The 22,392-nt window shown below is 44.7% G+C and overlaps 1 protein-coding gene across 1 annotated transcript; it reads left to right on the top strand.

Annotated features, from left to right (window-relative positions):
• Positions 1-18,430: 18,430 nt before the first annotated feature.
• On the top strand, positions 18,431-21,433 carry LOC148686720 (claudin-34-like). The gene is made up of 2 exons (XM_088664342.1): positions 18,431-18,568; positions 20,264-21,433. The coding sequence occupies exon 2, from the start codon at positions 20,265-20,267 to the stop codon at positions 21,276-21,278; it is 1,014 nt and encodes a 337-aa protein (XP_088520468.1). The 5' UTR covers positions 18,431-18,568; position 20,264; the 3' UTR covers positions 21,279-21,433.
• The last annotated feature ends 959 nt before the right edge of the window (positions 21,434-22,392 follow it).

Below are 22,392 nucleotides of genomic sequence, written 5' to 3'. Positions count from 1 at the left end.
CAAGGCGAAGGTCCAAGGAACAAGAAGCAAGGCGAAGGTCCAAGGAACAAGAAGCAAGGCGAAGGTCCAAGGAACAAGAAGCAAGGCAAAGGCAAAGCAAGGGTCCCAGGAGCAAGGAGCAAGGTGAAGGATCAAGGAACAAGAAGCAAGGCGAAGGTCCAAGGGTCGAGGAGCAAGGCATCGACAAGGCGAGGGTCCAAGGAGCAGGAGACCAGATGCAACCAGGCAGGGATAGCGTTGCTGTGGCCTAGAGCTGAAGGGAAATGCTGGGCTTTTATCCCTCCCAGCTCCTGCCACCAGGTGCAGTGAGATCTCAAGTGGCCTCACCTGGGTGACTACTCCTTGCCTCTCCAGCACAAGCTGAGGTCTTCACCTGTGTGGCCACGCCTTGCTTCCCCAGCACAAGCTGAGGCAGGCCCCAGTCCTGCAAGGCACTACAGGCCCCAGAGCCTGACTCCTGCCCATACTCCTGACACCCTGATAATGGTCACTGATTGCTTTACCTGGGCAGCCTGGCCATTCTTTTGTGATAGTAAATACTTTAACACAGGCTCACCCTATCCATACACAAATACGTCCTTAAGACAGGTAAGCAAAATACAATGGAGAGGCTTTCCCATTTTCTTCCTCCTTGCAGAGAAACATTTGAGGTCAATTTGGGAGAGTCAAAATGGTTTCAGGATTGCTCTCCTGTACTATTTCAGACACGTAGTTTATATACTTATGTATGTGTTTGCCTTGTAAATTTATGAACATATGATTTATATATATGAGACCTTAGAATTCCTATAACACTGCCATTTCTCCAAGGAAATCAAGGTGTCATGCAGGGTCGCGCACCACCACCATTTTATCCTCTCAAAAACACTGCATACAGTACACTGTGGCTGCAATCCACTCCACACATTTAAAACACATGACTTTCTCAAAAGAATCCTACCATTCCCAGCACACTAAACCAACTACAGTTCCCAAATTCGTTGGGAGAAGTCATGTGCTTTAAATGTATGGGGTGGAATTCCACATGGCACTAAGTGGGGCAGACGTGTGGGGTCCGCTTGCGCAATGGGACTTGCTCCATATCCTCCCCCAGCATGCCCCCCCCGGCCTCCTAAACAGGGCCGTCTTAACCATATCTGGCGCCCTGGTGCCAAGATCCCTCCGGCGCCCCCTCCGTGAGTGAGGCAGGCAGGAGGGGAGCTGAGAGGCGCGGAGGAGGCAGCCCCAGGCCCGCGCTCCCTGTGCGCCTCCAGAGAGTGGCCTGAAGCCGCTCAAAAACTGAGAGGCACGGAGGAGGCGGCCCCAGCCTTCCGCTCCCCGCGCGAAGCTCTGGAGGCGTGCGGGGAGCGCGAGCCTGGGGCCACACCTCTCAGCTGTTCAGGCGGCCCCAGGCCAGCGCTCCCCGCGCACCTCCGGAGAGCTGCCTGAAGCCGCTCAACAGCAGAGGCGCGCAGAGGCAGACACCAGCGTTCCATGCCCCTGATGGCCAGGCGCCCTGGCGCCTTGCGCCACCCAGCCCAGGCCTAGGGACAGCTCTGCTCCTAAACCTGTTCTGTGGTTTCCCTCGATCTGCCCAGAGCAGATTTAGAGGGCACAGAGGTGTGCAGGGGAGAAGTCCCGTTGCACCAGTGAACCTCAGCGTGCTCATGCAACACCTTACAGTGGTACCTCTACTTACGAACAACTCTACTTATGAATTTTTCTACTTACGAACGGAGCTCCGTCCGCCATCTTGGATGCAGTTTAGATAGGATTTTTTCTACTTACGAATTTTTTTCTCCTAATGCATTCCTATGGGATTCGACGTACAAATTTTTTCGACTTACAAATGTGCGTTCGGAACGCATTAAATTCGTAAGTAGAGGTACTACTGTATTTGAATCCCACTCATGATGTCTGCGCAGCCATTGGGAGACAGAAAACAGGCTTACAGATAAGTGACTCTCGCAAGTTCACTCAGTGAGTTCCACAGCTGAGTGGAAATTTGAACCCTGGTCCTAATCCAACACTCTCTAACTACTACTACATACCTCCAATATTTCTCAGATGAAAACAGGGACATTCTATTTTACATCAGGAAGCTTCTCCTGTGTTTTCATAAAGCAGTAACATAAATCTCCATTGCTACATATTGGGTGTATATTTCAGTGGTTGAACGTACAGGTTTATGGCCATGCTGTAGTGTAGTGTAGTGCTTATGCGACTGTGAATGAAAGGTGGCTGGGCTCATTGTCATGGGGTTTGGGGGGGGGAGGGAGAGGTGACAAAACTGATTTCCAATAAATACCCACCCCCCCACCCCTTATTTCCATAAAAAGTCCTCGAGTCTGTACTATGAATAGTGACTCCAGGGACCTAGAAGGTGCAGGGCTTGTCAGTCCATCAGAGCTGACCTTGAACTGGGGCCCTACAAAAAAAAATTCAAGTTGCACCCCACTGCTTTAAATTGGGCCCCTCTGGCTCGCCCTGAGTCTCATAGTTGCTGGGCCTGAGTTGCCCTGCCCTTGCATGAAGTTTTAGGTTTACAATTTTGGGAAAGGGGAGACTGTGGCACTGGGGAGTGGGCAGGCTGGCAAGGCCCCCTAGATTTAGAGGCCCTAGGCTTCAGGCTCCTTAGCCTATACATACCGGTACATCTGGCATTTAGCCTATACACTGTTTCTGTCCCTGGTAAATCAGGACACTTGGGAGGCATGCTGCTCCATAGTGAACCAGGGTGCAAAAGGGAAATCAAATGAGAAGGCTTAGTTGGCCGAGTCTGTGGAAATGTGCTTTGAGATGCCTGAATTCAGAGATCTCTGCTTCCAGGGTTTCAGGCCTATAGAATGAGGAACTGAATCCTGGAGAGCAATGACGCAGAAAAAGGAAGCAGATATTTTATGGAACAAGTATGACATCAATATATTTACTAAGGTGTGACAAGAAAAACTAGCTTTTTAGCTAGTTCAGGTACAGAGAGCAAATAGCACAAGAATTTTCATCTCCTTCCTTCACCTCAACAAACAGAGGGTGGGAAACATCTTAGGACTTGTAAAACTAAATAGGTGCTGTCAGAGGTTATTACGGCTACTCCTGAGTAATACTTGTCTTTCAGAGTCTTTATTGGTGCACGTTATTTACAGTGTGATGAGCTGTCGGTTTCATGTCCGCTCATTCCGTGTCAGAATCCGGAACTGCCCCTTTTCACCCCTTGGACCAACATAAGAGCCTGGGGACAGCGAATCTCCTTCCTTTTCTCCTCCTCCTTAATTCCGTTGCCGGGGGTCTACGCTCCGTCTTTTCCCTCTCCCCCCTTTCCGTCTCTCTCTCTCTTCCCGCCTGTGGAGCAGGGGCTCTTCCCTGCTGCCTGAGCCCTGGCTCTCCCTCTCTGCTTCCTGACTAGCTCATTCAGACCCTGCGCTTCCATGGCTGCTTGGGGAGGAGCTGCTCCTGATGATAGGGGGAGGTTCTCTATACTCTCTCCCCATTACAGGTGCTCAAGAGTTAGAATAGAAATAGCTTTAAGCACAGGGAAAGGTTCTTTACCTCTCATTATTTTGAGCTGGCATTGAAAGATACGGGACTGATCGTAATGAACGAACTTACCAAAGCAAATAATTTTCAAGGTAAAGCCTAAACACAAATATTTTTAGGTTGCTCTGTATCTACCCCTACCACCTCCAGAACTGCAGAAACCAATGAAGTGCAAAACATAGGATAGACATAAATATTATTAATAATAATCCAGGTTAATCTTGCTTGCCATATCTTGTGTCTTTGTAAAAAAGGTAAAGGACCCCTGGATGGTTAACTGCAGTCAAAGGTGACTACAGTCGTACCTCGGAAGTTGAACGGAACTTCCGTTGGACTTCCGAAACATTCGGAAACCAAGGCATGGCTTCCAAATGGTTTCCGATTGCACAGGCGTGTTGGAAACAATAGTGGAAGCCACACTGGACGTTCAGCTTCCCAAAAAAATTCAAAAAACGAACACCCACTTCCGGTTTTCTATCGTCCAGGAGCCGGAATGTTCGACTTCCAAGGCATTCGGGAGCCGGCGTTTTTCCACATACAGCTTTCTGGGTCATGTGACCTTTGACTGGACTTAACCATCCAGGGGTCCTTTACCTTTAACTTGTATCTTTGTATGCTGGCCTGAACCCCTGTTTTTTCTGCTTGTGTATGTTCCTATACAGCGGGTTCCTTGTTTTTCTGCTTACAACTGAATGATTGGGCAAACAGAGTTGTCTGACATATTTTCTCACCCCACCCCACTCTGATTTTGACCACGATACACCAGAATCATTATTATTAATTAAATTTGTTAGCTGCTTTTTCTTGCCATGCCAACTCAAAGCAACTTCCAACCAAGTTCAAACAGAATCATCTGGGAATTACAATTACTTTAGTAATTGAGCGAGCAAAGTCTTCTATTGTGACTGTTCAGGGATGCACAATGAGGTGTATGTACACTGGCAGTTCTCAATTGATCTTCAAATTCAACCCAGCCCACAGAGCAGCAATGCTTTGACAATGACAAAGCCCCCAGGCCATGGCAACAACACAGCATTGACTGGGACACAAGCCACATTAAAATATCTATTCCATCGATTAATAATGTTGCAAATAGATGTGGGGATTACATGAGGAAATTGTGCTGGCATGTGTGGGAATGACTGAGATCTGGTGCTGGCAAGCCACACCGATCTTCGAGAGTGTGGGCATTAGCGCGGCAAACCGGCTAATGTCAGAATGGGAAACACGTGAAGAAGGACAGGTCAGAGGCTCAGGTCAGCAGGGCAACAGGTCACAACAGAGCTAGAAGGATCTAGGAGGATCTGGACGGAACTGGATGAATCAGGACAAACCAGATGGGTCAAGCCAAGGAGGGCAACACAATGGGAACGAGGAGGGGGTGTTTACAGAGTGACATGTGCTTGGAGCATGGACAGAGGGCATGGCAAAACAACACGTGGGCTATGGAGGATGTCTTAGGGGAGTGACCAGTTGTGACGTTACAGGAAACATCACCTTGTATGGGGCTGCACTGCTGTAATTGGCTAGAAGTTACACTGTTGTTGTAATGATTAACTGTCATCCTGAGCTTTCAATAAAAGGAAGCACTCGAGCTCTGCTCTTGGTCGCCTTCCCATTGAGTTCAACCTGCCTCGAGTCATGTCGTCTTTGCCCCTACAACAACAGAAGCTTTCTTCCAAAGCTGAGGCAAAAGCCAGTCTAATAGCCCTACAAACTGTTTTTGAATTTTACATTTGCTGCTTCAGATGAAAAACTGGTCTGCCTGAAGACTTACAATTTTATTCGTTGTTCAGCATCTTTGGTAATATTAAGAATGATGGACCCAAACAAAATATAGAGAAAAATTTCAGAATAAGCTTATTAATAATAGTCATGCGCTCTACTTAGAATGGAACACAAATCATAGAATTATGGAATTGGAAGGGAGCACAAGGATCATCTAGTCCAGGCATGGCCAAACTTGGCCCTCCAGCTGTTTTGGGACTATAACTCCCACCATCCCTAGCTAGGACCAGTGGTCAGGGATGATGGGAACTGTAGTCCCAAAACAGCTGGAGGGCCAAGTTTGGCCATGCCTGGACTAGTCCAACCCCCTGCAATGCAATAATCTTTTGCCCACTGTGGGGCTCAAACCCACAACCCTGAGACTGAGTCTCATGCTCTACCAACAAAGCTATGCTGGACTATGCTAAACATCTAGGAGGGTTTTACATCTACCCCTGTGGGCTTGGCAAGGTTTTCATACTATACAGTACCTTCTTTAAAATGTGGACTGGTAAACAGTAAGCAAGCTAGAAGTCTGCTGTTTGAAGCCCTATGTTTTCACAAAGCAAGAATCTTTTCTCAAATTGTAGTCTAATGTCTGTCTCTGACGCTGTTCTCCAACTACAGTACTGGCTTTCCAAAAGGTCAGCACATGCAGAGATAATAATAATAATAATAATAATAATAATAATAATTTATTATTTATACCCCGTCCATCTGGCTGGGTTTTCCCAGCCACTCTGGGCGGCTTCCAACAAAATAATAAAATACAGTAATCTGTCTATTTTGTCCTGAATGAATGTTACATACTTTTCTCTTTTATTGGGGAAACCCAGCCAGATGGGCAGGGTATTATTATTATTATTATTATTATTATTATTATTATTATTATAGACAATGCATTGTTTTCACCCTTTCTTCGCTTTGCTTGAATGTTTCTCTCTTATTTCTTACCATGTGCTTGATGCTGCTTTTTTGTGATGCCACTGTTTAAAAACCAAACACTTGATTTTTAAATTTATGTTTTAGTATCAAAGCAAAGCCATATATCTCTGTTTCCCCCTACTTTATCATGGAAGGATCTCAATATTAAATGGTATAAAACCAACTTTCAAATCAACAAGTTTTATAAGTTTAAACCTTGGCCTCAGAAACCTTCTCTGAAGCAGGGGAAGAGCAGTGGAAAAGAATTAAGCAGGTAATGTACTGAGATTATCAGCTCAGGTTCAGGGTGATCATGACTCTGTATCATTAAGAGCCCTCAAGTGACTTTGAATCCCTGACTGATCTCTCCTAAGCAACTCTTCCTAACACAACCTTGCTGCAACCCGTCCAAAAAGGCCATCTCAGGTTGCAGGATCGCTCTGAGAATTGTGCCTGGATAGTTGTTTGCTACAAGAGATACTGTAGATGTTCTCTGAATGTGCCGGATAGAGTAGAGCATATTCTCTTTCATTGTCCACTCCACAGCATGCTGCGTGAATGTGTGTTGCCCCCCCCCTTCTGGGTGCTCTGACACCGCAGCATGGTGGAAATGTTGGATTCTGCCTGTCTGACATTGATCATAAGGTGCCTGCGGGAGTAGCTGAGTTTTTGGCAGCAGTGTCTCAAGGAGTAGTTTAATAGGAAGAAATCTCAGATTTCATATATATATATATATACATACAATTAGTATATGCAGTTTACTGTTGCCTCTTTGTATGCATTTTAAATACTTTTGTATGTGATTCTTTTTCTCGCGATTCTGTTTGTAAAATGCCTAATAAAGGTTTGATAGTATGTATGTTTGCTACAAAACTGATCAGCTGAGGAGAGCGGCGCCTGCCATTGCCCGCCATTCAGCACAGCGGCCCCCCGGAAGAAACCCCGAATCGAGCGTTTCGGGGATGTGGATCTGGCAGGCGCCAGAAGCAAGCTCCCCCCTCCCTCAGCTAGCCTATTTTTGGGCAGCGAGAGAGCAGGGGGTTTCGAGCTAACACGACGCAATGGAGCATAGCTATCTCGGAGGCACGAAGCTGTGATCCTGCCAGGCAACAGCGATCGATTCTTCCTTAGAATTGGAAAAATTTGAAGACATTGGATATCGTGATTAAAAGGAGAAATTCAAGAAAACAATTTTTAATTGGAATGAATTGGCCACGGGAGGAGATTTAAGCAGGAAGTCGATCTCCCCCATTGAGAGGACTGTAATGCAGTTAACTTGACTATAGCCGGAAAATTGAAAGGAACCTATTAATTACCAAGGATTGGACTTAACACCTTCCCCCGGAGTCAGTGTAAAGGGGAGAAGGATTAAATTTATTAAAATCCCTGCAAAAAAATTTTTTAATTTGAACTGGGGAAAATCCCCCTGGAAGTTGAAGTCAGGTCCCTGGAGGAAGCAGCGAGCCGCCATTATGACATCACAATAGAAAGGAATTTGTTTATTTTTGTTTATGTTTATGTTTGTTTATCTCTTTGAGACTGAGAACTGTCAATTGTGAAGAGAGTGTAAATATAAGGCTGTGTATAAGAAGTTTGACAATTGCTCTTTTCATAAATGGACACAAGAATTTTAGGATACGAAGAAGAATTTAAAAATGCGACTATAACCAGTTTGGATATAAACTCGGTCTTTGATGTTTTTGGAAATACTGTACAATCTGTTCTACTTCCTGCTCTGCTCTGTTCCCATGAAATCTGAGATGAACAGGATGCCTGTAGCCACAACATCACCTGATGGCCTGAACTTTCAGAAGGAACTTTTGGAATTGCTTTTGGACTTGAGAGATGAATTGTGGCAAAATAATATATTGTTGCGTGAAAGTAATATACAGTTGTGTGAATGGCGTGAAAGTAACCAGAATTGTCTGGACATAGAAAAAGTATTAACTCTAACAGAGAATGAAGTCAAGCAAGAGGAACAATCATCAGTCTTGGACAATGTAATTGAATTTAAAAAAAAGAGGAGGAAGATACATGGAACATTGTTCCCCCAGTGAGAGGGGGGGAACAGAACATCTGTTTGATCCAAGGAGTCCCCAAAGAAGAACCAGCATAGAGTAATGTCCTCCCAGCGAGAGAGAGAGGGCAGGATCCATACTGGGGTCAGAACCTAAAGGGAATAAAAACTGAGAAAGGGCTGGAAAATGGAATTATTGCTGGATGGTTTTGTACTACAGTATTTAAAGAATTGGGGAGGAATCAGGGGATGATTAAGAATGGTGGGTAGGCTGGGACAGGGTGGGAGTGGGGTGAGGGGTAATAATGGATGTAACTTTCTTGATTGATTTAGATGGTCCGAAACTGGAATAACATATGGAACTCGCTGAAGAATCTTGGAGACCCTGAGTCCAGGGGAAGGGGGGCTAAATTTGTTTTAATGTGTTTAAATGTTAGTATGATAGAAGAATTAATATTTAAATTTATGGACAGTTCTCGGTAAAATTTTTAGGCTAAGGGGAGAAATAGAAGATAGAAGGAAGGGAAAATAATTTTTGTTTGGATAAATTGATTAATTATTGGTGGAGAATAGATGATGATTCTAGAATAGAATATTTGAGTGTTAATGACAAAATGTGTTAGAATAATTTAAGACATAAGATGAAAACTGCTTAATTGGAATTTTAAAACGGACCCGGTGAGGGGGGAATTGAGGAAGTCAACAATGTTAAGTAAACAATATAAGATCTGAGATGTTTTTCTTTTCTATGGTTTATTTTTGTTTTGTTTTTTGTTTTTGCTTTTTGAGATTTTGTATTTGGAAAATGAATAAAAATTATTTGGGGGGGGGGGACTGAGACTCTCCAACAACTTCCGCTGCCGTCCATCGTGGGAATTTTAAGAATGCAAGAAAGGATGAGCAATGAAAAAGCCGCCTCATCAACAGGAAGTTCAGAGGGGTCTCCCTACCTAGCTGCCTCTCTACAACTTTCCTAGTTTATGCCACTACTTTCTAGTCACTTGCTCTCAAATCTATTTGATAAATCCAAATCATCATGTGCAACCAACCTTCATATGCTATTTATGGCAAAGGAGTCCCCTCTACTGGCTGATCCAGAAATAATCCTCAAATTTACTAATTGAAAATCATTGTCAGTCTTATTTCCTGAACTGGAACTTCCCAGTTGCTGGATTGGGCTGCATCTTCTTTAACAGCTTCTCCTCAAACTGCCACCCCATCTTCTTCCTACCCTGATCTGGCTGCTGTTCCTTATCTCCTCTGCTTGAGGCTTTGTCAGGATCCAGTTTGTAAATAAGCTTGTTGAAGGTAGAAGCCTGGATAGCTTAGCAGCCAGTGGTGGCCAAACTCAGCCCTCCAGATGTTTTGGGACTACAACTCCCATCATCCCTAGCTAACAGAGCCAGTGGTCAGGGATGATGGGAATTGTAGTCCCTAAACATCTGCCCGGGGGGGGCGAGTTTGGCGACCACTGCTGGTTAGAGCATGGTGCTGATAATGCCAAGGTTGCAGGTTCAATCCCTGAATGGGACAGCAGCATATTCGGTTGGGTTATATGATAATCAGGGTCCCTTCTTACTCTACAATTCTATTATTTCCCCATTAGACTTGGATACTTGCTTTTGATCAAACTCAACTTTTAACTCTTTCCAATCAATGGAAATTCTGAACGGCACCGTTTCGATATTTCACCAGAGGCTGTTCATGGAGCTTCAGATCTATTTTTCCCCAATCATAAGGACTAAAACCTTCATTTAAAAAAGGACATAGTACATTAATTGTTTTTAGTATATATAGGTAAAAAAAGGTAAAGGTAAAGGACCCCTGGACAGTTTAATCCAGACAAAGGCAACTATGGGGCTTGCAGCACTCATCTCACGTTCAGGCCGAGGGGGCCAGCATTTGTCCAAAGACAGCTTTCTGGGTTATGTGGCCAGCAGGACTAAACTGCTTCTGGCACAACAGGACACCCTGACAGAAACCAGAGCGCACCGAAATGCTGTTTACCTTTCTGCCACAGCGGTACCTATTTATCTACAGTGGAACCTCGGTTTATGAACACCTCGGTTTATGAATTTTCGGTTTATGAACGCCGCGGACCCATCTGGAACGGATTAATTCACTTTCCATTACTTTCAATGGGAAAGTTCGCTTCAGTTTATGAACGCTTCAGTTTATGAACAGACTTCCGGAACCAATTACACCCATGCTTCAGTTTATGAACGCTTCAGTTTAAGTACTCCGTGGACCCGTCTGGAACGGATTAATCCACTTTCCATTACTTTCAATGGGACAGTTCGCTTCAGTTTATGAACACTTCAGTTTAAGTACTCCGCGGACTGTCTGGAACGGATTAATTCATTTTCCATTATTTTCAATGGGAAAGCTCGCTTCAGTTTATGAACGCTTCAGTTTATGAACAGACTTCTCCCTTACTATAATGTCCAAACAAGGTGTGATGGGGAAGGAGAATGATAGGTTTGTAAGGAGTCTTCAATAATTTTGCCAAGGAAATTCTTATTGTTCAAGGCCTAATTCTATTAGCCTCTCTTGTAAATGGTGATCCTTTATGAAACATAGCTGCCAAGTTTTCCCTTTTCTTGTGAGGAAGCCTATTCAGCATAAGGGGAAATCCCTTTTAAAAAGGGATAACTTGGCAGCTATGTATGAAATGCATTCACGACCATCAAACAAATCTGTACTGAGATACACCTATCACCATTTTTCCTGTTGGAACTGCTCTGAATCTGACTTCAGGAAGAATGTATTTTAACTGCACAGCATCCTGGAAAAGACACTCGGCATTAGGAAAGAAGGGAACTGAGTTCCCTCCCATTTTCAACTTTCCTGATGTTCCAAATGACCAGTACCCTGGAGTTATGATTTGTATTGTTGTCAGGATTCTAACTGGCCTAACTGACCTAAGAATTCAGCAGAGCAGTTGCTGCTGTGGCCGGCTGCTCAGGTGAACGTCAGCCCAGTGGTCAGCAGCTCAGTCTTCTTGAGGCTCAGGAGCACCTAGCAAATACTGGTCTATTCCTGGCACACGAGACTCTAGCTGAAGAACGCATTTCCCGTAAGTTTATGGCTTAAACATTCCTCACTATGCCATCAGGTGTGTTTATGCTCTGTGGAAAAGGATAGCTGCAGTAGCAGATAGTAAAACAGAGAAATGATGAGCAGATTCCCATCCACAACAAGTTGAGGTTATGGCCATTTTCACAGGAACGATGCAACAGTATATTAAATCAGTAGCAGTGTGTTGGAAGGAAGTATGCGTGTCGGCTTCTCTGGATCAGATGTCTATACCTAACCAGGGGGTGGGAGGGAGCAGGGGAACTCTTTCTTTTGCTGCTTCTTTCTGGCCAGGAGGGAGGATGTCCTTCAATGACTAGACATGCTTGTTATTCCCTCTCTCATTGCATGTTGTCTTCTCTTTTGTTTCCAGGATGCCTGCCAATGTCTCCCCAAGTCTTCTCTCCAAACCCCGCCTGCGGTTGAGAGAAGGCTCTCTGTTGGTGAGGTGGCTGAGCTTAGTTTCTCGCCTCCAGTTATGTGCGTTCTTGACGGGGATTTTGGGCTGGATGATGTGCATTGCAACAACAGCCGGTGTGAACTGGAGAGTGTGGCGTGTAGAAAACATCGATGGAATCGCCTCTGGAAACGTCTGGATTGGAATCTGGGCTGTCTGTTTTTGGAGAGACCCTTCTAACGATGGCAACGCTTTTTGGCATTGTGAAGATCTCAATGAGCAACATCCAACCCTCCCAAGGGAAATTTTTATTGCTCAGGATTTAATGGCATTAGCTTTCCTTATGAATTCAGTGGCCCTAGTGTTAATATCATTTGCCTTCTACAATGTTTTTGAGCCCAGAAAACATAAGGATTTTGTGTTAACCTTTTTTTAGGATTGGAGCTTTCCTGAACTTATTTGCAGGGATACTTGTCCTGATTTCTGTGATATGGAACATGTCTGCTATCTTGCAAAATGGGGAAATCAACTTCTGATCTGAACTGTTACATAAAAACAAAACACCTTGAAGGAGCTCACTGCCTTTGCTTGTGAATTAACCTACATGCAGGGAGCGGCTTTCACGCCCCACAGCCGGGCGATGTTTAACCAGCCGCATGAAGAGCCTCTTCAGTAGGGCTGTTGAGTCTGGGCCTCGCTCCCTAGGCCAGATTGAAAGTTCCTTGCGGGGAGCGGCCTTCACGCCCCTCAGCCAGGCTATGTTCCTCTGGCCTCATGCATTCCCAAGCGATTTTGAATTGCCTCCAATTCCCAGCGAGCAGCATATTGGACCTTCCTGGGGTAATAACCACTACAGTTTCTATTTGACGTGTCTCTATTGTGGGGGTCTTGATGCAAAATTTCTCAATCCCAACAAATGCTGCACTCAGCAGCTGGAAACCCGCAGCGATATAGCCTAGGTAAATAGAAGGTCCAATATGCTGCTCGCTGGGAATTGGAGGCAATTGAGGCAATTCAAGTTCCGGGTGTTCTGGGAAGTTGATTTCCCCATTTTGCAAGACAGCAGACATTTTCCATATCAATGGACAAATGTACTGGAGTTAATTTCAAAACATGGAACATAATCTGTTAGGAATTATAAAACAATTGTATACTGAGAATTATAAAAATGCTCTGACCACCTCCCCCCCCCCTCCGCGATCGGCAGGGGCGAGGGGGCACCAGGATCAGCCCGAAATCGGGCTGTTCCGATCCCCTCCTCCCCCTCCGCGATCGCCGGGGCGGGTGGAGGGAAAGCTGGCTTTCCCTCCACCTGCCCCACAGCCAGCAAGGGAGAAGGGAGACGTCCCTTCTAGCCGGCTGGCTGTGGGGCGGGTGGAGGGAAAGCCAGCCAAACGCTTTGCGCGAACAAGTAGTTAGACTCTCGGTTTGTACGGTACTAACAATAAACTTTCCTCTAGGGAAATGAAATGTTTACTATTCCCTGTTGCAGGGAGTCACATATATAATCGTATGTTTGGGGACTTCAGGTGGGCTTTGATCTCCTTTATGGCTTTCTTCTATATCAACTGCGCAGGATTCCTCTTGATCTACAAGATTTTCCATATGGCTTTCTTCTATCTCCACTGTGGAGGATTCCTCTTCAATGACAATATTGTCTGCATGGCTTTCCACTGAGTATGTTTCCTCTCTAATTACTAGGTCCAGCAGAGAACCACACTTCAAACAAGTAGTTAGACACTCGCTTTTTACCTCACTTCCTGGGGTAATCACCACTACAGTTTCTATTTCACGTGTCTCTATTGAGGGGGTCTTGATGCAAAATCTCTCCATCCCAACAAACGCTGCACTCAGCAGCTGGAAACCCGCAGCGATATAGCCTATGTAAATAGAAGGTCCAATATGCTGCTCGCTGGGAATTGGAGGCAATTGAGGCAATTCAAGTTCCGGGAATTATGGGAAGTTGATTTCCCCATTTTGCAAGACAGCAGACATGTTCCATATCAATGGACAAACGTACTGGAGTTAATTTCAAAACATGGAACGTAATCTGTTAGGAATTATAAAACAATTGTATACTGAGAATTATAAAAATGCTCCGACCACCTCCTCCCCCTCTGCGATCGGCAGGGGCGAGGGGGCACCAGGATCAGCCCGAAATCGGGTTGCTCCGACTCCCTCCTCCCCCTCCGCAATCGGCAGAGGGAAAGCCCCAGAAGGATGTCTCCCTTCTCACTGGCTGGCTGTGGGGCGGGCGGAGGGAAAGCCAGCCAAACGCTTTGCGCGGCTCTGGGGCTTTCCCTCCACCCTCCCCACAGCCAGCCAGGGAGAAGGGAGACGGCACCGGGCAGCAGGGCAGGCTGGCCAGCGGCCCTGCCTAAGCCCATGGGGAACGCCATAGAACAAACTAAGATCTTCCAATATTTAGGCATAACCTTCTCCTAAAATGCCAAATTGTCAACACACTTGACCGCATCAGCTACTTCAGCAGGAAGAAGTGCAAATGCCTTCCTTAGATTATTCAGAAGGAAAGGTGCCGGCTTCCTTCCTATGGCCCTAAAAGTTTTTCAGGCAAAATCTTTAGCCCAGCTCCTGTATGGCTCTCAAATTGGACTTTCTGCCAATCTTAAGAGCCTTGAAACAGTACAATCAACATTTTTAAGATCACTATTCGGTACCCCAAAGAGCACACCTAATGCAGTGTTAAGGCAAGAGGCAGGACTTCCCAGAGTGGAATTAAAAGTCTGGGAGCAAGCAATATCCCTCTGGTTGAAAATCCATTACAATCCAAAGGGAATATTACCTCATTTTCTAGCCACAGTTCCCTATCCACCCTGACTTATTCAAATAACTAACAAGATCAAACAAATTGGCCTAAATCCTGAAGATTTTTTAATGGAACTCTGAACAAGGCAAAAATAATTATTACTCAGAGACTTTACGATGTCGAATTACAAGAAGATGCCTTACTCCCAGAGAATTATAGATGTCCAAAATCGTGGCCTAATTTTACAGCTGCCCCTTACTTATCTAACATCACTAACGAAGCTTATAGATGGGCCTTCTCTAGAGCCCGCTTTGAGGCAATGCCCTCAGCGGTGTTGTACGGTAAATTTATGTGGGTACCAATTCATGAGCACCTTTGCCCTTGCATGTCTAACAAGGTAGAATCTGTGACTCACATTCTTTTATTTTGTGAATTTTATAGTGAAGAACGAGCTCGGCTGATTTTACCCCTTTTATCAAAATTTACACCCTTGCAATATTATTTGGAATTTCCCCCCGAACTCTTACGAAAATTCCTTCTGGAAGATTCCTCAAGCCCAGTGTCATATGACGTGGCTAAATTCTGCACTTTAGCTATCAAGAAACGTAAATCCCTTCTATTGAATGACACATTGCACATTCCTTTTGTATAATTGTTTTATTTCTGGTGATGTTATTGCTGATTTTCTTTTGTTTGGAATTATGATATTCTGTATTGCTGGCCTTTGCTGTAATAATAAAAAAAATTGAATTGAATTGAAGGTGCTGAGAGCCCTTCTTGGTTATAATATTTCCTCTGTCTGCTCTTCTCCAGGCTAAACATACCCAACTCCCTCAAACGTTCCTCATAAGTATTGGTTTCCAGGCCCATTATCATCTTGGTCACCCTCCCTTGCACATGTTCCAGCTTGTCAATATCCTTCTTAAATTGTAGTGCCCAGAACTGAGGAAAAGCTGTTTTGTTTTTAAGCAGAAAAATTTACTGAACGGAAGAAGAAGGAAAACAGCTTTGCATCTAATCACTGAGAGGGAACTTTTTTAAAAAAAGAAGCAAGCCACATGGTGGAAAAACACAGCCCCCCCCCCGTCCTATGAAATCATAATAAGAAACGTGCAAAGGGGTTGCGAGAGGAAGAGAGCAGGGTTGTGGGAGGCTAGTATAAAACCCTGCAGACACTGGGACACAGTTTTGATACAGTACTATGGTTCAGGGGTGGCCAACTCCAGAGAGACTGCGATCTACTTTCAAGTTTACAATCTGCTAGTGATCTACCCCCTTTTTTTATTAGTTCAGCTCAAACTTGTTGACCACACGTGGGGCGTGGGGCGTGGGGGGGGGCAGCAAGGGGCAGTTCCCCCCCCCCCAGAAGAAGAAAAAAAAGTTATAAAGTGATGAGCCGCTCGGCTTCCTGCAGGGAACCCTCTTGCTCTCCCGCCTCAGCAATGTGTCAGCAATCGACTGGTAGATCCTTGGGAGTCTGGGCCCAAACCCTAGGCAAGGTAGAAAGGGCCTTGCGGGGAGCGGCCTTCACGCCCCACAGCCGGGCGATGTTCCTCCGGCCTCATGAGGAGCCTCTTTCTAAGGCTGGTGACTCTGGGCCTCGCCCCCTAGGCCAGGTGGAAAGGCCCCTGCAGGGAGCGGCCTTCACACTCACAGCCAGGCAATTTTATTTCATACCAGCATATGGCAGCCATTTTTTTGCCATCCCCCATGGCAGCCATTTTGTGTGTTTGTTTATGGAGCGATCTGCGTGGACCTGGATCTGATAGTACACACAGGAAAGAAATCCAGAAGAGGAACAAGCTAATGGGAACAAGGACACAAATGCGAGAGAACACATAAAAGAGCCCTCCATGTGATTCCCTTCAACAGTAAAGAGTAAACAATCAGATCCAGATCCACACAGATTTCTACACCCACCCTTTGCCTGGTCTTCACAATCCGGGTTGAAAGATAATTAGAGATGAAAGTAAGAAAAGCATTACGCTTCTGGAAGGGGAAATGCTGGTGTGCGAGGGGTGTGTGTGTATGGAGCAATCTGCGTGGACCTGGATCTGATGGTTTACTATTCCCTGTTGCAGGGAGTCACATGTGTTCTCTGGCATTTGTTGTGTTCTCTGGCATTTGTGTCCTTGTTCCCATTAGCTTGTTCCTCTTCTGGATTTCTTCCCTGTGTGTACTATCAGATCCAGGTCCACACCCATGAAGGTGGGCTTTGATGTCCTTCAAGTGAGCTTGTGGGTGCATGGCTTTCCTCCATCTCCGCTGAGCAGGATTCTTCTTGAATGACAATATTTTCTGCAAGGCCCTTTCCACCTGGCCTAGGGGGCGAGGCCCAGACTCACCAGCCCTAGAAAGAGGCTCCTCATGAGGCCAGAGGAACATCGCCCGGCTGTGGGGCATGAAGGCCGCTCCCTGCATGCAATGTAATTCACAAGAAAAGACAGTGAGCTCATTCAAGGTATTTTGTTTTCATGTAACAGTTCAGATCTTGCAACACTTATTCTGATTGCTTATGTCAGTTTGTCCATTTAAACAGAATTAAAGCATTCTGGTGCAACAAATCCACTTTTTTAAAGGACTTATTTGCGGTTGGGGAGTGACAAGGCAATGCACTAAAAAGTGTAAGGTAAATTACTGATGGCAGAACCCAGAAGCAAATCAGGATGAATGCTAAATATTGGCATCATCGAACCTCCACATAAATTTTGTGCAAGCAAATCAGGTTGAATGCTTAATTTTATTCTTTTTTTCAAAGATCTTTATTATTTCTTACCAGAAACCAGATACAAATTAGAAATACAAAAACAAAATTATTCCCTTCTACATCTTTTTACAACAAAATATCCAAACCGATTTCTCAAAGTACAAACAATTCAGTACCAGATTAAAATAAACCTTTAAATTAAACAGACTCATACAAAAAGACAATATCAAATACTACTAACAATTTTTTTAAGGATCTGCATGAGCCCCTTTTTCAAAAATATGTTTTTCCACGGGTTAAGGCACTGAGGGATGATCCCCCCCCTATGATAAAACATGCCTTTTGCGCCACCAAACCTTGTAGGGGAGAATTTGCAACTGTTTGACACCATTTTTTAGTAAATTGGATAACATCAGATTTTTGGTGAAATTGTGACCCCGCGAGTTAGTCATTTTTTTATTTTGTGTTTTTGTCCTCTATAAAAGGTAAAAGCACAAAAAACCCAGAGTTGAAGCAAGAAGGCATCTTAAAATAGTAAATAAATGCAAGCAGTGAATTCCCAGGACTTGGAAGCCCCCTGGTGATGAATTCACTGTTTCCACCCCACCCTCCTTTCAAAAATGTGCATGGAATGAGTGAGCTGGCATTCAAATCTATTCTTTTAAAAGCACATTTTCTACTGTTATTGTGTTTTGCTATGTCCTCATTGGTAGCCAGTGGGTGGACTGGCACCTGTAGCAATTTCTCAAAAATGGTCTGGTACTGTATAAGGCAGCTTCCTCTGTTCTTATCATATGAAACACCCCACTTTGTTTATTAATAGGAGCACAGGGTGTTCTGCATTTATATAATAATAATAATAATAATAATAATAATAATAATAATAATAATAATTTTATTTATACCCCGCCCTTCCCAGTCAAGACCGGGCTGAGGGCGGCTAACAACAAAAATATCAACGCAAGCATAAAAGAAACAATTCAATTAAAATGCAGATTAATCCAATGTTAAAATTCATGTTTAAAATTAAAAATCTACAAGTAAGATAAAACCATTGTGAGATAAAACCTTAGGGGAGGGTTTATCCATAAAGGGGGGGGGAATCTCATGACCGATATGTTCAAAAGTGTTTTTATGCTTTGGGGGCTGCTGCATCGCTTGTTCCTGAACCTTTTCTTCCTTCCAAATGCCCTGAAGATTCATTGCACACCTTAACTTTCTTGGAACCTCTCTCTTATTTGCTTAGTGAACCAGACCGGGAGAAGGAGGAATGGACAAGATCTCCTCAGGAGCGGATGAAACGGGAGGCAGGGAAAAGCAAACAGCCCCTGAAAACATCCCCACACTCTGGAAGAACTTGTCGGCAAAACCCCTGCACAGAACTGTATCTGCATGAAGACGGTTAGCACTTTTCTATTGGATGGCTGTCATTGAGCCGAGTTTTCAATGGAGATGGTGTATCCTGATTAAGTGGGGGAAACAGAATGGGAGAGCATTTGGGTCTGGATGATGTCATGCCAATACAGAACTGGATTTGCCTATATGAGCAATGGAGAAAAGCACTGCAGATTGCCATGTGGATGTGAGAGTGCTTCACCTTATCAATGGTCACAACTCCTGAGATGAATGGATGGCTTTTAATTCCTCTGAATTTTATATCTACTTTCCATTTTTCAAAGCTGGATCCCAAAGTTATTTCAGGCGGAATAGTTGGATTTAGGCCCATTGCTTTGCCGAATAAAAGGGCACATTCGACTCATGTAAAAACACCAGGCAGGCCCAACAAATAACCCAGAGATGCATTTTAAATAAAAGGACACATTCTACTCATGTAAAAACATGCTGATTCCTGGACCGTCCGCGGGCCAGACTTAGAAGGCGATTGGGCCGCATCCGGCCCCCGGGCCTTAGCTTGGGTCCCCCTGATATAGGCCCATTGCTTTTCCGAATGTTAATCACACAAACACACACTCTCTCTCTCTTCAGTAGAAACTGCATGCAGCTGAGCAGCTCACATTCGGAGCATCAACACAGAAAGGAACAGAAAGAAAGCGACACAAATATTTTGATTGAAGTGTCTTAAAAAATGATTTTAAATCATGGACACCTTGGTTCTGAAAATGGTGTTGCCTGTATTGGTGTGAGTGATGGGGTCCCATGGCACAAACTTTCATGTGGTCCCAGCGCAAAGGAAAAGAGCAAAGATCTTCTCCCTTACTATAATGTCCAAACAAGATGTGATGGGGAAGAAGAATGATAGGTTTGTAAGGAGTCTTCAATAATTTTGCCAAGGAAATTCTTATTGTAATGCTCTTAGCCTATCTTGTAAATGGCGATACTTTATGAAATGCATTCAGGACCATCAAACAGAATCTGTACTGAGATACACCTATCACCATTTTTACTATTGGAACTGCTCTGAATCTGACTTCAGGAAGAACGTGTTTTAACTGCAGGGGGTCCTGGAAAAGACACTCGGCATTAGGAAAGAAGGGAACTGAGTTCCCTCCCATTTTCCACTTTCCTGATGTTCCAAATGACCAGTCCCCTGGAGTTATGATTTGTATTGTTGTCAGGATTCTAACTGACCTAAGAATTCTGCAGAGCAGTTGCTGCTGTGGCCGGCTGCTCAGGTGAACGTCAGCCCAGTGGTCAGCAGCTCAGTCTACTTGAGGCTCAGGAGCCCCTAGCAAATACTGGTCTATTCGTGGCACACTAGACTCTAGCTGAAGAACGCATTTCACGTAAGTTTATGGCTTAAACATTCCTCACTATGCCATCAGGTGTGTTTATGCTCTGTGGAAAAGGATAGCTGCAGTGGCAGATAACAAAACAGCGAAATCATGAGCAGATTCCCATCCACAACAGGTTGCTGAGGTTATGGCCATTTTCACAGGAACGATGCAACAGTATCGGCTTCTCTGGATCAGATGTCTATACCTAACCAGGGGTTTGGGAGGGAGCAGGGGAACTCTTTCTTTTGCTGCTTCTTTATGACCATGGAAGGAAGAATGCAGGAGGGAGGATGTCCTTCAATGACTAAACATGCTTGTTCTTCCCTCTCTCATTGCATGTTGTCTTCTCTTTTGTTTCCAGGATGCCTGCCAATGTCTCCCCGAGTCTTCTCTCCAAACCCCGCCTGCAGTTCAGACAAGGCTCTCTCTTGGAGAGGTGGCGGAGCTTAGTTTCTCGCCTCCAGTTATGTGCGTTTTTGACGGGGATTGTGGGCTGGGTGATGTGCATTGCAACAACAGCCGGTGTGAACTGGAGAGTGTGGCGTGTAGAAAACATCGATGGAATCGCCTCTGGAAACGTCTGGATTGGAATCTGGGCTGTCTGTTTTTGGAGAGACCCTTCTAACGATGGCAACGCTTTTTGGCATTGTGAAGATCTCAATGAGCAATATCCACGCCTCCCAAGGGAAATTTTTTATGCTCAGGACTTAATGGCATTGGCTTCCCTTATGAATTCAGCGGCCCTAGTGTTAACGTCATTTGCCTTGTACAATGTGTTTGAGCCCAGAATACATAAGGATTTTGTGTCAACCTTTTTTAGGATTGGAGCTTTCCTGAACTTATTTGCAGGGATACTTGTCCTGATTTCTGTCATATGGAACATGTCTGCTGTCTTGAAAAATGGGGAAATCAACTTCCCAGACTTCTCAGAATTAGAATTGCCTCCAATTCCCAGCGAGCAGCATATTGGACCTTCTATTTACGTAGGCTATATCGCTGCGGGTTTCCAGCTGCTGAGTGCAGCATTGGTTGGGATTGAGATACTTTGCTTCAAGACCCCCGCAATAGAAACTCGTGAAATAGAAAGTGTAGTGGTGATTACACCAGGAAGTGAGGTAAAAAGTGAGTGTCTAACTACTTGTTTGAAGTGTGGTTCTCTGCTGGACCTAGTAATTAGAGAGGAAACATACTCAGTGGAAAGCCATGCAGACAATATCTCAGTGGAGATAGAGGAAAGCCATGTAGAAAATACTGTAATTCAAGAGGAATCCTCCTCAGTGGATATAGAGGAAAGCCATGAAACCCAAATGTCGCCTGAAGGACCTCAAAGCCCACCTGAAGTCCCAAAACATACCATCATACATGTGACTCCCTGAAACAGGGAATAGTAAACATCTTTGTCCATTGATCTTCATTGTATGCTTTAGTAGTATTTAATAGGTACAGGAATTTAGGGATTTTGTTGTGGTTTACTATGATATTTGGCTAAATTTCCCAATGTATTAGCTAATAAATTTGTTTTTAAAAGCGATCTTGGACTCCTGAATAATGTGGACCAAAAGCAAAGAAAGAAAGACTTAAAAGGCAAGAGATGTGGAAAAATTAATCTCAATTCAAGACTGTAGCCATCTGTTCCCTGGGTCCATGCAACCAGCTGTTTTGGCACCACTCAATAATGACTGCCAAGACAGAGCCTGCAAGCTCTAAGGTAGCAAGCGTGCACAATTTATTGAAACTGGCAAAGGCTCCAAAAAACGGGCAGGAAGCAGTTGTTCAAGAGGCCCTGTCCCTAAGAGAAAAACAGGAGGCTTCAAGGTTGGTGGAGCTTGAGAGCATTAGTAAAGTGTGGGAATGCCTTGGTGCAGGGGGTGAAATGGTGAGCATCAGGCACTGAAGTTGTAGTAAAGATACCATAGCAGCAACAAGAAGCTGGACTTTTTGCCAGCAAAAAACCACTCATTTACAAGGGCAAAGTCACCATAAGAATTTGTGTTTGGGGGCGGGGGGGGGGGTGTTGCGAAGGGACACATTGCAGTGTCATTTGTAACCAACTTACTTAACATCCTTCGATAGCTAGGATCAACAGACGGAAAAAGCACATAGGTAGGTCCTTTGGTCCCACACCTGCCAGAGTAGTTCCCCCTGCCAACATGCTCTCATCTTGGCACTATTGCAATCCACAACCAAATATGAAATAGTGTGCAGAGCTTGGGAGAAGGGCACATGCACTAAGGTGTGAGGCAGGGAGCGCAGGAGAACAACAACAAATCTACTTATTCCAAGACCTCCCTTAAAGCAGTAGTGGATCACCACGAAGAAGGCGCCACCACTGAGAAGGCCTCTGCCTGGTTCCTGGTAACTTTGCTTCTCACAGGCGTCTCCTTTGTTTTTCTTTCCAGTGCCTGCTGAAAAAGTTTTTTTTCACCCCCCAGGGGCGCACTTCATTGCCTCTCAAAACAGATGCCCACAACTTCCCAGGGAACTCTGGGA

Source organism: Zootoca vivipara, chromosome 2 (assembly GCF_965207765.1).
Source record: "Zootoca vivipara chromosome 2, rZooViv2.hap1.1, whole genome shotgun sequence".
Taxonomy (NCBI): domain Eukaryota; kingdom Metazoa; phylum Chordata; class Lepidosauria; order Squamata; family Lacertidae; genus Zootoca; species Zootoca vivipara.
Note: the sequence above shows the minus strand (reverse complement) of the source record. Positions and strands in the feature narration are given on the sequence as shown.